Here is a 17,504-nt window from a genome sequence, read left to right on the forward strand (position 1 = left end):
TTCTACTACTTTTTCGCTGAACTTATTACCATCTAATGTCAAAAGTTCGATTAGATTAAATTAGATCAAGTTCAATTTCCACTACAAGAAATTTGGCCTTTTGTGACAATAGAAAGTCATCACTAAAAATTAGAAAGTCGTCATTATATGAGTATAGTGACGACTTTTTCCATTGTGACATCGTTGTCACTAATTCTATGTCACAAATGGGTACGTGTGACAACCTCTACAAAGTCATCACTAAATATTATTATTTAATGACGAAGACTAAGTCGTCACTAAAGAATAGTATTCTGTGACGAAATTTTTTGTCACTGTTTCCAAAATTTTTTTGTCATAAAAGATAGCAGAAGTCGTCACAAATTTGAACGCGCACAGTGACAACTTGAACTTGTCACTCTCACTCCTAGTATTCTGTGACAAGAATAATCGTCACTTAATGAACTTACAACTTTGTCTACCAGAGCTGCAATTCTATTGCATTTTCAACAACCATAGCAGAAAATTGTGGCTCGACTAATGCAAAAAACGATAGTAATTAATGTACAATGAACCCTCAAATATATATATATGGTTATAAACATCTCTAAATTCATCACAACACACATTAACCAAAATGGGTTCCAAAGCCCACATTAGTTCAAGTACTAACAGCCATTATCCATCCAAACAATAGAGTACTAAATTCACATCAGTTCAACTAGTAACAGCCATTACGCATCCAAAAAAATAAAGTACTCTTTCCAAACAAAAACATAGACTAAAGCAGCAATTTGTGTCAAACTGAAGTCATCTTCATGAGCATATCCAAAAGCCAACCTTTTTCATCTCCTCAAGAGCATTTAATAGCATTGTACTGCATTGAAAGAAAGTATCATATGCATTAGAATCGATTTTAGTCAAAAAATATGCCATTACAAGCATACACTATTGAATTTGAATGAATAGTTATACTGAACAAAAATCCAATTAAGTCAATATGATAAGCTCCCACCAACATCACGTACAATGTCACACCACAGGACCATACATCCGCAATCTAGAAAATAGACAGCAATTACAAAATGAATGAAGACCTTCTTGAGACAAAACTATTTAATGAGCAGAAAGTAGGCAGCAGTGCCTGCCTGTTAAGCAGGAAGAAATGAACTGAAGAAGCATAACCACTAGCACAAAGTTTACAAGATGCTTGAGACAAGGGCCATATTGCTGATTTAGAAGAAACAGTACTACTACTTTTGACTATGTTTGGATGCAAGTTGGGGATACTAGTCGATCTAGTAATACCATATCACAGCAAAAGGGAGGAAATTCCATTATACTATCACAGTAAAGAGTTAACTAGAAGAGGAAACTAATGCTCAGAGGGAGAGAATCTTCGTAAATTCTTCAAGAATTTTGATGATACAGACCTTGCCATCATATTCCTTCCTTGACAGGACCTCAGGTGCAATATATGCTGGTGTTCCAACTGCCGATTTGGGTTGTGAGTGCAACAAACCGGACTGCAAGTAAATGCCAGAAACCAACAAAATTTCAAATTATCCACAGAAAAAAATATGAAGTCAATTGAATCACAATTTTTTTTAATTCCAAATGCAAAGATTTGTAACCTTAGAATAACCAAAATCACATATTTTAAGACGTGGTGTTGGACTCCCATCCAAAAGTGTGTTTTCCAGCTTCAAGTCCCTGTGACAGATTTCCTGCATTGAGAGAACAATGAGATAATAATAAGAGGACTCAAAAAGAATAAATAGTTCTAATATCTCACCATTGAATGACAGTAACTAACACCAGATATTAGCTGCTGGAAGAAAAAGCGAGCCTGCGTTTTAACAATAAGAAAGTCCCATAAGTATCTCTCTATAAAATCAATGCCAAAAGAAAATGAGATCAAGGCAAACGAAATATATTTTGCATGTGTTTACACCTCATCTTCATTGAATCCACCAGCACTACAATGCTGAGGCGATCCAAGGACTACAACCTAAGATTAGTGTTTGGTCAAATGGAGAGGCCAGAGATGGATCAGGTGCTGCAAATTCAGCCATGAAAGAAACAACATTAGTTTACGCTGCATTGCCACCTTTGTTCCAGACTTTGCACGAGCACACCAGTATGTTGCCTCCGGCTTGGATGGGCAGTCTACCTAGGCCTAGTGCAGGCAAGGCTATAACAAACCAGCCAGAGAATTAGATATCAGGACAGTTGCTTGTTATAGTGCAGTTTCTTAGGTGGAGATTTTCCAACAAAAAGCTTCTAGACAGTTACTCATTTCATTGTTCTTGTTAGAAGAATTTACTTGTTATTCTAGTACATATTTGACAAAAAATTTTATCACTGCTGGATTGTAGAAGAATGGTCATCCATGTCTGATTAAGTTCATTTTGTGATTTCAATTTATGTTTTTCAGCATTCCTACAAAAAAAATTTTTGTAAAATTACCTTAGGAATCTAGCACACCAATAACTTACTATGGAAGACCTTGTTCTTGAAATTTTAATTGAAATAAAAGAAAGAATTTTAAGTCCCAGGTTAGCAGGACCACTGAAGATGAAGTCTACAACTTTAGATACCTGCTTTCAGGTTTTATTAATGAAGGAATTTCAGGTGCTTAAATATCACTTCTTGTCTAACATGGATTTGGGAAGTACAGTGCTAGAGATGGTAGAGTAATTTCAGTGGCTAAAGGAAGGCAAGATAGCGTGAGTTTCCTTTTATTTGCTTCAACATAAGACACATGGGTTAACCTGCCACCTCCCCACTGTCGCCCATTTTTGTTGTATGTCTACATTTCCTTTTGTGTGCATCAGCCTATGCCTGAGGGACGAGTGATTTGCAGCTAGGAGGTTAAATCAGTAAAGTTTTAAGTCAGACAAGAAAGCTGAAAATGCAAATAATGTATGAAAAGATTTGGAGAAATTAGCTTAACTATTTATGAAACGAACTTGGATGTCATACCATAGAAAGTTATAGACAGAAGTCTCAGTAGGAACAAGATTAAACAAGCCAAAGAACAAAAAATTACCTTATGAATCACGTAAGGTAATCCTTTATCAGAGAAACATCTTGCAAACATGTCAAAATGGAAAACCATGACAGCAAAGTAAACAAAACAACACCAGATTTTGAAGATAGCAAAATTAGCCACAATATATATCTACAAAAGGGTAGACAAATTTTCATAGCTTAGATAGAACACAATACAAAACATCAAAGCATAAATAAACAAAAGAATTGGAATATGAAGTACAGCAAATTAGCACTTTTGTGTAGATTTCAGTAAACTATAACCTTTAGGCCATAAAGAAGTCATCTTTTCCTTTAGAGATAACACGATTGTAGAAGGACTAAACTTGCTTGGTCCAATGTCACTGCCATCAGCAAGCCTGAATTTCATCTCAACCAAATCTTCCACAGCCATTGAACAACCTCAGCACATTAAACCAACCTCAAGTTTCTCGAGTCCACAAACTCAAATCATCTCCAACTCCACAAAAGGATGAAAAACAACAATCTTTCTTGCTTTTACCGAAAAACCAAATCAAAACTGAAGCGTTCACCCCTTTAAAAACTCAAATTTTAGATTTCATAAAAAGCCAAAATGGGCTAGCTCGTTTTTTATTCTTTTCAATTAGAAATAGCACTTCCAAAGAGACATGAGAAATTTGACCAAATTTTGCCAAAACCCAAATCAAGATTCACAGGACTCTACCCAAAAGTCGCTAACAAAGAACCAATTCATGAAAATCCAACAAATCTATAAAACCAGAACAAAAAGGGATTCAAGAACCTAAAAACTAAATCGGACAAGAAACAGAGAAGGTGCAACTAGCCATAGCCATGAACATCCCTACCATGCAATGCAAAATTAGACACAAATATTGAAATTACCTCAAACTATGCCTTCAATCCCTAATTTCCCGTTTTCCCCAAGCTTCAAGCTCTAAACTTCAGCTTTCACCCAAATTCTCAAGCCCTAATTTCTAATTTCTTGCCACCAAGCCAATGTATCAAGCTCTGAATTAGGGATGTTGGTGGTGCGAGCTCAACAAAGTAACCCAAATTGAAAGTGCTTGCACTAATTGTTTATGGAAGACAATTGAAAACTCTGGTTCATGGATGGATTTGGTAGTGCGAGCTTGATACAGAGTAGTACATTCGGTGAAGTGAGGAGGATAAAGAGAGGGGGAGAAGATGTCTGAAATTTTGGCCAAGTGTTTTGGACATAGAGTGCATACTACTGAAGCAACGATGTCGTTTCCTTAAAATTCTTTCACCGCGCCATGCCTCTTGAATTTTTCAATTTGCCGCTCTTAGTTCTGAATATATAAATAACACGCCTTCTTCTTATTTAGATGCAAAAAATTCACGCTTTCTTCGTTCTTTCTCCTATCTCTCTATTTTTTCTTTTTCTCAACTTTATGTTATGTAATTAGTTTTTCTATTTTCTTTTACTCTCAGGTTGCATTAAAATAATAGAATATGATAATTTAGTGTGTTTGGGCAAAATTTTTTAGCATTTTTAACTAATATAGGACTCTTTCTAATTTATTATATAATAAAATAGTACAAAAACTAAAAATGTTGTTAGAAATATATTTATGATTCGAAAAAAAATAAACATTCTTTTAATCCAACTCTTTTCGGTACTCATATTTTGGTGCTATCAATTATGTATGACTTATAGTCTAACAAAATCTGACGATTGAATTAGTTGATTGAACAAGCGAAATAGTTTACAAATACATGTACGAAACGCTAAATGTATTTGGTATAAGTACCAATTCATAAATGATAAATGTGACTATTATAATTAATAACAACTTTTTGATCATGGAAATGTTAGGATTAGACTTAATTTCATATTTAGATATTGTTAGGTATTTGGTATAAGTACCAATTCATAAATGATAAATGTGACTATTATAATTAATAACAACTTTTTGATCATGGAAATGTTAGGATTAGACTTAATTTCATATTCAGTTATTGTTAAATTCTACTATTAATGACCTCTATTTTCAGATTGTCCTATTTATTAATTTTCCACCATGTTGTCATCAGGATAAATAGGGAATGTATGAAATTTTTTTAGATTTATAACAAATTATTACCTAAATTTGGAAAAATTATAAAATATGTATACATAGTTTATTAAGATACCTTCTGTATTTTGTAAATAGAAAAAAGGGCTAAATTGCAACACCATAGGGTGCTCTAACAGAATTAATAAAATTCGTGTATTACATATGGGGATAAATTGTAAAAGTTAGAGTGCTATAGTTCACTTAATGAAATTTGTGAATTAAATATGGGGCTAAATTGCAAAAGTTAGGATGTAATAATAGAATTAAAGAAATTGGTGTACTACATATGGGGCTAAAGTACAAAAGTTAAGGTGTCATAATAGAATTAATGAAACTTTTTTTATCACATTATTGTAAATTGTAATACATAACAAACTCCAGTCATGCAATTGTCAAGATTTTTACTTACTTTCATATTAAATTTTATTATTCTCTACCATTATTTTCACACTACTATTATCAGTAATTTCCCCTATGTTGTCAACAGAACTAAATAATGAATTCATGATATTTTTTAACTTTATAACTAGGTATTAGTTACATTTGGAATAATTAAAAACTAGGTAAACATCTTTTTTTACAATACCTTCCTTATTTTGCTAATGATGAACACAACCTAATGTGTAAAAGCATAGGGTGCGATAATAGAATTAATACAACCACTCTTTATTGCATACGAGGCTAAATTGCAAAAGATACTAGTGTCATGGTAGAGTTAATGAGATTAGTTTACCAAATACGGGCCTAAAATATAAAAGTTCAGTGAAATAACATAATTAATTAAATTTATTTACAACACATTGGCCATATCGAAAAATTAATGTGGTATATGGGGCTAAAACGTAAAAGTTAGGATGTCATAGTAGAATTAATAAAATTTATTTATAACATATGGCCCATATTGAAAAAATTAAGGTGGTATATGGGGTCAAAATGTTAAAGTTAGGGTGTCATAGTAGAATTAATAAAATTTATTTACAACATATGTGCCATATTGAAAATATTAGGGTGTCATCGTAGAATTAGTGAAAGTGGAATGGGAATAAACGCTTTGTACAGTGACGACTACTTGTTGTCACTAATTTAGAACGTTTCACCATATTGTGACGATATTAACAAGTTGTCACTGAAGTTGGTCCTACAGTGACAACATCTTTTTGAGTCGTCACAATGGTGATCTCCCGCCAGACTGGATAGTTGCGCGCCATCCATACTGTGACGACTTATCCCGTGTTGTCACTGTTGATGGGTGAACCCACGATCAAGAATGATGACTTTTAATGTTGTCACTAAAGTCTTCAATTGTGACAACTTTATATATTGTCACAGAGTATGTTGTCACAAAAGGCCAAATTTCTTGTAGTGGTAGTTGAAAAAACTGAGAATAGGAGGAAGAAAGGGTTTAGTGGTTTACATTTTATTCTTTTTTTTTTTAGAAAAAAAGGGGAAACAAATTGTGTTTCTATTTTTGCTCTTGAAATTGTGGGCATATAAGAGAGGCATACACTTTTTTGGCAGAAAAGTGAGCAAAAATTGAGTTTTGAGATCAATTGGACGGACTTTTTTTTTTTTAATATTTGAGGGACTATTGTCGTTGATTTTAAATGTGAATGATTAAAAAAGTTTTTTTTTTTTCTAAAAATGTGAGGGATGAATTTGGCAAATTTGCCAAACAATAACATCCAATTTCTTAGCTTAATTATACGTATTCTTATATACTATAAGAATGAGTTGTGGTCAAAAAGGAGATTTGAATTTCAATCGTATGGATAGGGGCATTTTTGAAATATGGAATGATGTGGAATTTATTTTTAACTTTGGGTACCAGTGATGGTGGCATGTTTTTTAGTATGTTTATGAAAATCTTCTCATATTTGTACATTTAAAACGTTTATTTATGAAGACATTTGGGTAGTTTTGGAATGTGAAATTATTTTATAATCATTTTTGCATCAGGTACAAGGCATACAAGCTTATGTATTGGTGTAATTACTTAAATAGTGTTACAGACACAGTTAACGTAATCTTACTGCTTGAGGATATTCAATTGCCTGAAACATATTCAATTGTCTTTGCCATTTACATCTCAATTAAACTGAAGAAAACGTGGATATATTAATGAATTAATGCCTCAGTATCAGTTATGGTTGTTCAAATGTTTTCTTTCACATTCTTCAATTTTTTTGTCATTTCGACTTCCGAGATTGAGCTATTTTTGCTACCTTTATACTCTACATTCCAAAATGGTTTTCAGACAAAACTATTCTTTGTGGTTTAGCTTGAGGTGACTTTTATTCCTTAATTTTATTATTTATGTAGGTGGTTTTGGTAGTGTGTAGCGTCAGATGATTGTTTCTATCGCAAAATTTGAAATTTTGGTTGCATAATTTAACTGTAATATTATGATTTTTTCACAAATTTGGTTGGTCTATATAATTTGAATGGTGTGGTTATGATGTAATAAATTTGAAGCAACCGCAAGAAAAAGTTTTTCAGAGGGGTATCTGGAATAAGGTAAGCCAAAAAAGCATCTTATTGGTTCAATTATGATGTGTTTTCTGCTGCATGTAGTAAATGATTCATATATGGAATTCATTTTGATAGTAATTTGATAGTGAGTTATTGTGAATTGGTAGGTTACATGGTATACTACTAATGTGAGTTTGAATTATTTAGCCACTGATGAACTAATAGAATAAACATCTTCTAAAACATTTATATTGGTAGTGTTTTACATATACCTTCTAATTAAGCAAAGGTAATAGAAATGGTTTGATATCCTTAAGCAGTGATGAATTTGTAGAAATTCCTTCAAACAAACAACTTCAATGAGTGTTTTCTTATACAGATAAACAAAACTAAAATTGCTGTAAAAAACTAAAAAGATGAACCAAAAAGATGCGAAACAAAACCTCACACTATACAAGAATGAGTATGGCTTTGAATTTTAATCTCAAGAGCAAACATATAACTAATGAAATTACTTGTAATCCATGAAATATAAATGAATAATAATATAAAGAAAAGGAAACTTAAATGACTTTTTCATAGATGCTATAATCCTTATTGATCAACAAATTAACATTTTAACCCCAAGAACAGACATATGGCTAATGAAATTACCTATAGTATGTGACATGCAAATTGAATAATAATCTAAATAAAGGGAGACTTAAGAAGCCATTGCAGACAATCTATTATTGAAATATATGCAATGAAATATTATCGTTTAGTATTATATCACACTTTTTTTTTCATTTACTTACTCTCCTACCAACTTAAATATTTTCAAAATTCTACAAAATAACAACACAACCATCAACAAACAACTACCTTAAAATCTTTTTTAATCACAAGTACCTTAAAATTTTTTTTAATCACAAGCACCAAACACTCGCACACTCCTTCCCTACCCTAGTGTTACGAAACAAGAACCAGTTTTTTGTTACCAAAAGATCAACCGATCTTTCATATTAATTCCAAATGATCTGATGAGCCCTCCTCCTACGGCACGGGGAATATCCAGTCTTGATTTACTTCCAGCAGAAACTCGAAAACGTGATCATAAATGTAATCATCTTTTTTGTTTTTTTGCTGCTTGAATGATCCTCTCTTATTATTTGGATGCCCCCACCTCCTACTCCAATTAATACTGCTGCTGCTAAAAAAGCTGCGAGAGATTAAGGAATTTTGACACAACTTTTGCTAAAATACCAAGGACTGAAGAAATGGACCTATTAAATACGAAGGTGCTCTTGCATTTACCACTGCCTTTGCTTTTTTATCTTTCATTGTACCTTGAATCCTTGATTACGCTTCAACCCTTATTTTATTCTACCCCTTCAAGATTAGGCATTTAAACAGTCCAAATTCTATTCTCATTTAATTTTTTTCAAGCTTTTTTGTTTAAATCCAGCGGGGCACTGATCATGCTCAATTATAGTCTCATCTAGTTGTCAAGCCTTTTAACTTCCATCTATGCTTTAAGGATTAGAAAGTGTAAACACAATCACTATTAGATGTATTATAATTAACCTAAATTGAAATTTACAATTCAAATTTTGCATTGTATATCATACATCCATCCAATAGCGAAAGCGTATACACTATCAGAAGGTTAATTCATACTTTAAACCTAATTTCAATATGGAAAAAAAGAATCTCAATCGCCAAATTTTCCACAAAACCAAACGCAAGTCAATATTTTTAGGTATGTTTGTTTTGTATGACATATGTAATAGCATGCGGAGTTCTTCTCTTTTGCTCTTCCGAAAAAACGAGAGTAAATTTCATTCAAAATTTCCTAAGATATCTTTGAGACGTGGTTAAGTGAAAGGTTCTTCCGCAGTTCCATTGCATCCCCGGGGATAAGTAAAAACAAATCAGAGGCAGTATAATAAGTACATGGTATCATGAGATAGAGCCGTTTGAGCTAGTAATCAACATAATCAGACAACAATCCTTCGTGACAAATTGGAGCTGTCGAAGTCTAATAACAGGTGCCGGCGCAATATATATGACTTTTGTCTGTTTCATTTCTTCTTCGAACCATCATTCATTTTGTTTAAACATTGCGCCGTACGTTCCTTGCAAATTGTTTAATGTGACATTGGAAAAAAGGAATAAACTTTAATTTCTTATACAAATTTATATTGAATCAAATCGTAGAAGATCTTTTATTTTATGAGGATGGACTTTAGGTTTGTCAATATGAACGCCAAGTCGTGAAACTAAACTGAATGCGATTGCAGAGAAGAAGAAGATGATAATGACACCTTGTTCGACTTACTTGATGGCCTCCATTGATTTGCACATCTTATCTTTCTCAGTGCTAAAATGATTTGAGCAAGCAAGAAAGGGGAAGGAATCTCACGAACTCTCACGATCTTTTTTGTCATTTCTTACAGGGAAATGGGGCGGAATTTTTAAATTGAAAGGAAGATCCGCAATCTTTGGTGGGACAGGGTTTGCTTTGCTTCAACCTCGATTAATTAGTTACTTTGAGTTAATTAATCTCAAGTAAAAGACCACATGATCATATTTGTTTTTCTTAAGGTGAAAGTTAGCACAGAACCAGGCTTAATCACGTGTTATGTCTGGCGGCAACAGGAAGTAGTCAAAAGTCGCCCACATTTATGGACTCGTTTTAATTTGCATTGGGGCAAAATTCAGAGGGACCGCACTCTTGCAGCCGTCTCTCCTCTATCTTTGAAAGCTAAAGATGACAACTTTTTTAAGTCTTGCTCGCCAGGTGTCCTCTTTTATCTGGATCTTGTTGCCCAATTTCCAGGCAGCTGAGCTAAACTGGTTACTTTAAACATTCAATGGCAATCTGTGGCTGACTTGTTGCAACCCTAATTAATTTATCACCCGTTATATATGATGGATATTTCAAGAAAAAGATCAGAAAAATTGCAAAAGTTGAAAACCTGTCAATTTTGTCTCATTCCCAATGTCATGGAAAACAAAGATCAAACATTTCAGCTAACGGCTCAATGAGGGAAAACTCGAAAGTAAAAACTTTGATTATTTATTGTAGTGCATAATTAGAGTGGATGCATACATACAAGTCCAAACGAGAATAGATGGGAAAGAGACCTCAAGAACCATTTCCAATGGAGGCCTCTAAAACACTTGACCAAATACCTTAAATTGACACAGAAGCCTGACTATCCATCCACCCCAAAAAGGTACTAAAACCCTTTACCCCTTACAAGCACTCGGTTTGGTTGAATTTTCAAACCACCCCAAGTTGAAAAAAAAAGAAAAGGAAAGGCCAAATTGAGCCATGTGGTCATCTTTACAACAGGAGGATAAGTAGCATGGTCCACACAAGTGAGCCATGAAAAAATATGGTACGTGGAAAAAACCCTCCTTCAAAAATGAACCTCACAGCAAACAAGCTAGCTTCCAGGTTGATATATTGTCAAATTTGAAAGGGTGAAGAACTTCCAGGCTTCTGCAAAAACAAAGACGTAAAACTAGACTTCGTAACTAAGCAGATTATTAATTCCAAGTTATATTGGTACTTGTGTCCAACAAGACCCCGTCTTTCACATGAACTTTTTGAGGGCTGAGCGTAAATGTTTCACGAGATCCTTAATTGGCATGGCGAATTCTTCCTCCATCTGCAACAAATGATGATATCTTTTCAATGGATTTGACTAATTGAACTGACCAATCTTCCAATCATCGCGCAAAAGAATTACTATATGCTTCTAACTCATGCTCATATTTAGGAGTCAGTAACATAGCAATGGCGTACCTTAGCTGTAACGGTAATGTCAAGAGTTGAGCCTCCAAATGTCATGGCACTGTTGTTGATGACCGATAGAGGCAGTTTCTCAATTTCAGCTATGGTTTTCTCCTGAATTCCTTTTCTTTTCTCACAGTGAACCCTAATGAGGACTTCTTTGTTGCAAAATTTTGCTTCTACTTCCGGTAGGGGCTCATCACAAAAGTTTTCATCTGAGGAAGAATCCTCATGACCATCATCACAAAGTGTGTACTTACTAACATACACCACTCTTTCCATTGAATTCTTTCTTGCTTCCTCCTCAAGGGTTTTTACTTTCTCCTGGAGTTGTTTCAAGTACTTTATAGCATCTCCCAGAACAGAAGCCTTGTCCATCTGATGATAGCATACGCATAAAACAATTATATCACTTGGTAATGCAGTCAAGAAAATCAGGTACATGATAAAGTTCACAATCTTAGTTAACGAAGGATTGTTGGCATGAATGATATATGAAACCAAATAATAGTACCTTTTTAAGTCCAGGCACTAGAGCAGATAAAGCTATGAATCTTTGGCTGAGCTTTTCACGGCGCTTCCTCTCAGCCATGATGTGATCTTGAGCTTGAGTTAGCCTAGCATTTGTGCTAACCCTTTTAGCTCCTTGTGAAGCCTTGAACACGTAATTTTGGTTTTGATCGTATGAACCATGGGAAACTATCATGTCAGGGGAAAAGCTCATAGTAACAGAAGACATGGTTTCCTCCTTAGGTTTCACCGTGGCAACTTGATCACTGTAAATTGATGAATTGACCACATGAAAGTTGGCATTTGATAAATGATCACTGTTGGAGGAGCTCCAGCTGCTAGTCTTTTGCTGCTTCATCGGCCTATTAGCATCATTTAGAGACATTTCCATGGAGTGTTTCTGGCTGAACATGGGTTGAGAAGAATGCATGTGTAGATTATCATGGTATGGGGCAGCCAAGGACGATATTGTGCTAAGCTCGTCCAGAGAACTCATGGACCAGTGATTGCTAAAACCATGGTCCATTCCCTATAAAACAATACAACATCAAAATCTTGAAATCCTCCTGAAATTAATAGGATACAGAAAAGATAATTAATCCTATTGATCATTATGCAAAATTGTCTTACCAATTCTCCTAAACTTCTGAAGTTATAGATTTCCATAACCTACGCTGGAGATTCCCTGAAAGATATCAAAGAATAGGCAAAGATTAACAAATCATCCAACTAACCAATGAAAGATGATTTATTGAGAGGAGGTATGGTAAGAGGGATCGGAGGGGAGTTCTTTCATACCCTTGAATAGAACAGACAGCAGAGTTTCTTTTCAAAATCCCAAGCTCCAGTTTAGGATAGTTTGCTTCCGATTTTATAGGTCTAGGAAGGAACACAATTGGCATGTTCTGTTTCCTCACGGGTTAATTAATCACTAATCAGTGCTGTGATGTGAACTGGCCATGGACCCTTGAACAATTGACAAGTAAACAACGATGCAATAATGTAAAATAGTAGTACTTAACAACACATTTACAAAGAATAAACCTTGGTAGGTAGTAGCTTTTTAAGTTGGTAAAAATAGTAGGACTATTGCTAGATTTAATTATTGTTGTTTTGGTTATGGGATATTGGTCTTCTTTTCTTCCCCAGCTATCCGTTGAAATTGTTGAGGTTGGCAGTGGAAAAGCTCTGCCAAGGCCGGGACCTAGCTGTCCTTTTGGCGCCTACAGCAACTACCTACCCATAATGTCTTCCCCCAGTGTCACAATCGCATAATCATCCTCCACATTTCGCGGAAAGACGATAACCATCTCTTGCCATATCACCCCTCTCTTCATTCAACCCAACAAAGAATGGAGTACCGACGAGCAGCCAACAATATATTCTAGTAAATGCTGCAATTAATAATAATTGGTCGGTTTAGTCCTTACTTTTCAATTTTATATCAGAAATTGTTTTCTGCTCAGTTGTTTAAGTAGGATGGATAGATTTGTCTTGGCATCATGCTACGTACAAAATTAATCTTTGATCATTGGAACCATCAAATATAAAACTACTAAGTCGAGCATTTCAAACCACCAAGCAACTAGTAACAAACGTAAAACTGGAGAAGATGAGATCATTAATGATTTGCAAGCTACATGCAAAAGCAACTATTTCTCTTTTCGGTAATAAGCAAAAGGAGCAGTATCGAAGTTATCATGATCGCTTCTAGGAATAGTAGGGGGAAAAAAAAAGAGGGGGAAATAAACTGGGGCCAAGCCAAAACAGGTAAATTACTGAAGTCTCATTCCCAAAACAATTTAGTTTTACAAAGGAAAAATTGGACCCACGAGCTGAAAATACTGCGTATGGTTTGGTCGGCAGATGATATCTCCATATCAATTAATTCAACGTGTACGTCCCCATCTTCCATACGAGTTTGTAGGATTTGTACTAATAAGTGTGCTAGGAATAAATATATGAAGCTAGCATGATATTTAATATGTGGAGGGGTAGCGACTATAAGAGTATTGAGACTTAAATTATGAGAGCTTGCATAATTTTCTACTCATTTAGAAGCCGCAATGATTAATTAGGGTGTTTTAGGACAATACGTGTGTGTGTACATATATCTATGGTTACGGGCTTGTGGTTGTGGGACTTTAACAGGGTATTCTTTATTATTAAGTGAAGTATGACGTTTGATATTATCATTACCAGAAAAAAGATTGAAGAACAAATGACTATTGCTTTCGTCATTGGTTTGCACATCTGATATTTTAGATGAAGAAGATCGAGTGTCCGTGCCATAATTAAATTAATTTTACCAGCTACCTAAGTTTGTTTGTTTTCTTTTTCTTTTTTTTGTTTTATCACTGGCTGGCTACCAATAGCATCATCAATTAGTTCGTAACACATCTAAGCTCGTTTATCAGCTAACCCTAATGATTATTCTTCTTTCCCAAATATTTGACCATGCCTAGAGCAAGAAGTTGATAACCAGTTCGTACAGGGCTCTAGGACTGATGCTGCTGGAACGAGTAGCTTGACTCGAGCTCGCAAGCTATTCAGTTAGTAGCTCAGCTCGAGTTTGTGTTGACCGAGTTCGAGTTGCTTAATAGAAGCAGCAAGTCGAGCTCGAGGTTCAATATTTTGCACTCGAAGACTCGATGAGTCTAATCAAATTTTTATAATATATTTTAATTTTTTTATATTTATTATTATGAAATATCAATAATATCCTTTATTTAAAATTATATGTAAAATATTAATTTTTATTACGTGAGCTCGAATAGGCTCAATTAAGTTTGATTTGAATTGATTAGATTTAATTAAACTCGAACTCGAGTAACGTAAATTGATGTCGAATTCAAACTCAAGCTTAAAATTCTAAAAACTCGACAAGCTTGAACTCGATCTCAAACTTAGTTATTTTACCTCGAGTCGAGATCGAGTAGTGCACTACTCGAGTTCGACTCGACTCGAACGCACCCCTAACCGCACCTAGAAAGAAAAGGCCACTTTACAGGGTTGCACCATACTCGAAACTTCTGTTGCTGTTCTTGTTGTTGCTGCTGTTTTTTCTTTTTTCTTTTTCTCATTTGGAGAGCGTCACGAACATTCTGGGCTGTTTCTGAAATTGAAGGAGACAAATCGGCTTCTAGAACAATAAACTTCGAAGCAATCGAGAGAAACTCAATCGAGAGAAACTAACTGCATACGTGTTGATCGAGCTCATCAAAGTCCATTACACATGAGTTAACTGTTCACATCACCCGACCGAAGTTAAAAAAAGGTCCCACGAAAGAAAACGCATATCCTACGCGGACAGCTTATGTTAAGCTGTTTGTTTGGCTGCATATTACTTACCATGTTAATCGTGAAAAGACACAACAATTTTCTTTGGCTGCTTTAGCAAAATTTCCAAACGTATGAAAATTTTACCTGTTGTCGGTGCTGAGAGTGCTTACAAAAAAAGTTAGGTGAGGAAAATCCATAGCAGAAACAGTATTCCAGCTCTGTGAACTCTTTCGTTCATTCTCAATGCATTGTAAACTACTCCAATGAATGAATCAATAGCTGGGAACCATCATTTAGCTCTGCTTTTTTGCTTACCTATGTGGTTCATGATGAGTTGTGCAACTGTTTTCCACCTCCTCTAACTTGTTTCCCGATTTTCTTTCACAAATCTCGAGCAAATTATCTTACTAGAGGATTTGGTTTCGCATGATCGCGTGCAATTTCCTAAACAAAGTTGGAATCTCCATGTCTTGTCTTTTAAATTCATTAGTTGCTGAAAAATTTGGTGCACTTCGTAACACAACAAGAAGCAAGAAGAAAGCGTTGCGTTGTAATGGCGTTCTTTAACCTTTTGTGCCGCGCCAACAGCGGTTGGCATCAAAGCTCAAAATGGTTTTTTGAAGAGACGGTCTTCCTCGAGCAATAATAATTAATGTATCTTATACGTTTCCAATTTCCACCCTTCCCTTATATGATGTTGAGTTTTTAAAAAATAATAATAATAAAGGGTTGTTATTGCAATTTTTTTTTCTGTTTTGGGTCTGGAGTCCAATATTGTACCCAGAAAAAAAATATATTTTAAAAAGGCCTCTCCGGCAAAGGTTAGAGCAATGAGCCAAGGCCCGTGATGTCTGGAAGGAATCGCGTTTCAAGGTTCTTATCCACCCAAAACTCTTAAAAATTGGCAGAAGGCAGCCCATAACTTGCGGTTTGTTTCTTGAAGACCAGCTGCCCACTGTCTCCGAAATAAAAGAATGCCCCATAATAATTCGTGAATCCTTCCCACTCCATTGTCAGTGTCCTTTAGGGGTAGAGGGATCAAAATGGGTGATTTGGACAGGTTGAAATGGATAATAGATATAAGTGAGTTAACTCATTTTATAACCATTTAATTATATAGATATAAATGAGTAAGTCAAAACATGAGTTAGATAATCCAATTATCCATTTATAATCCATTTATTTTAACTTTTTGTAAACTCATTTAAATTCATTTTTATAAACTAAATTATTAATTTATACCACTCTTTGCACCCTCATTAGTTTTAGAAATTTGTACTTATAATGTTCAATAAGCCTAATTACCAATTTTTTCATCCATGTTTTATGTTGCAAAATTACATACTATTTAATAATTGAACAATAAGAATATAAAAATTTGAACTAAATACTATGAAAGTTAACATAAAAACTTAATCCAAAAACTTTGAACCCTTAGCATTTTTTTCGTATATATATTTAAAATTTCATTTTTGCAAGGTAGGAAAAGAGGCTAAAACTTATGATAAATGAAAGGACAACTGTGTGCTTCAATGACAACCTTGGAATCCAATTGTCGCATGTTGTAAGTTGTAACCCATTCTCTCTCTCTCTCTCTTTTTTTGGTTCGTTCGTTGATTCACAACAATTGGAAACAAAAAATCTTGTTTAATAATATAAGTTTAGTCCCTTTTTGGATTGTAGTCGGGAGTTTGAATCTTACCTGTAGGAAAAAAAAAATTAAGAGGAGGTGCTAAAACACCCTTTTAGTCTAGTCGGATTTTTAAATCTATTAATTTCCTATATATAGTTTCTTTAAACTCATCTGCATATAAATTATGATAGATTAAGTTATAAAAAAATTATCGTTATGATAAAAAAAAAAATGAAAGGACAACTGCGTGCTTCAATGACAACCTTGGAATCCAATTATAGCATGTTGTAACCCATTCTCTCTCTCTCTCTCTCTCTCTTTTTTTTGGTTCGTTCGTTGGTTCACAACAATTGGAAACAAAAAATCTTGTTTAATAGTAATATACAAAGGAAACAAACAAAGGGCAAGATGCCACCACGAAGCTTCCCTGGAGCCATGTCCCTAATAAAAAGTTAACCAAATGTATTTACACAGGGAACCACAATTATTAATTCCCTCCAAATTGCGATTTGGCAAATCTATCCAAGAATCGTGAAACACAATTTGGTCGGCGGTTGAAAAGGTATATTTGGGGACAGGAATCGATAATTCCCTCCAAGCGGCACTCTGTTTGGTTAGTGATTACTAAAAGCGAACGAAAGAACAGTGGTTAATAAGGTTTATTCATACAGGGGATCACGATTTGTCATTCCCTCCAAACCGCAGTTTGGCAATTAATTAAAGAAGATGAAAC

The 17,504-nt window shown here is 34.5% G+C and overlaps 2 protein-coding genes across 2 annotated transcripts; both read right to left on the reverse strand.

The window, feature by feature from the left end:
• Positions 1-538: 538 nt before the first annotated feature.
• LOC113759229 (serine/threonine-protein kinase SAPK3-like) lies at positions 539-3,427 on the reverse strand. The gene is made up of 7 exons (XM_027301798.1): positions 3,298-3,427; positions 2,118-2,173; positions 1,934-1,990; positions 1,775-1,828; positions 1,614-1,706; positions 1,413-1,505; positions 539-856 (listed from the first exon to the last, which is right to left on the reverse strand). The coding sequence occupies exons 1-7, from the start codon at positions 3,425-3,427 to the stop codon at positions 833-835; spliced, it is 507 nt and encodes a 168-aa protein (XP_027157599.1). The 3' UTR covers positions 539-832.
• A 7,168-nt stretch (positions 3,428-10,595) lies between these two features.
• LOC113762235 (transcription factor bHLH18-like) lies at positions 10,596-12,804 on the reverse strand. Its single transcript, XM_027305598.1, has 5 exons — positions 12,655-12,804; positions 12,487-12,541; positions 11,861-12,385; positions 11,359-11,724; positions 10,596-11,221 (listed from the first exon to the last, which is right to left on the reverse strand). Exons 2-5 carry the CDS (start codon positions 12,520-12,522, stop codon positions 11,147-11,149), a joined length of 1,002 nt encoding a protein of 333 aa, XP_027161399.1. The 5' UTR covers positions 12,523-12,541; positions 12,655-12,804; the 3' UTR covers positions 10,596-11,146.
• Positions 12,805-17,504: the final 4,700 nt, after the last annotated feature.

This window comes from Coffea eugenioides, chromosome 2 (genome assembly GCF_003713205.1).
Source record: "Coffea eugenioides isolate CCC68of chromosome 2, Ceug_1.0, whole genome shotgun sequence".
NCBI lineage: Eukaryota > Viridiplantae > Streptophyta > Magnoliopsida > Gentianales > Rubiaceae > Coffea > Coffea eugenioides.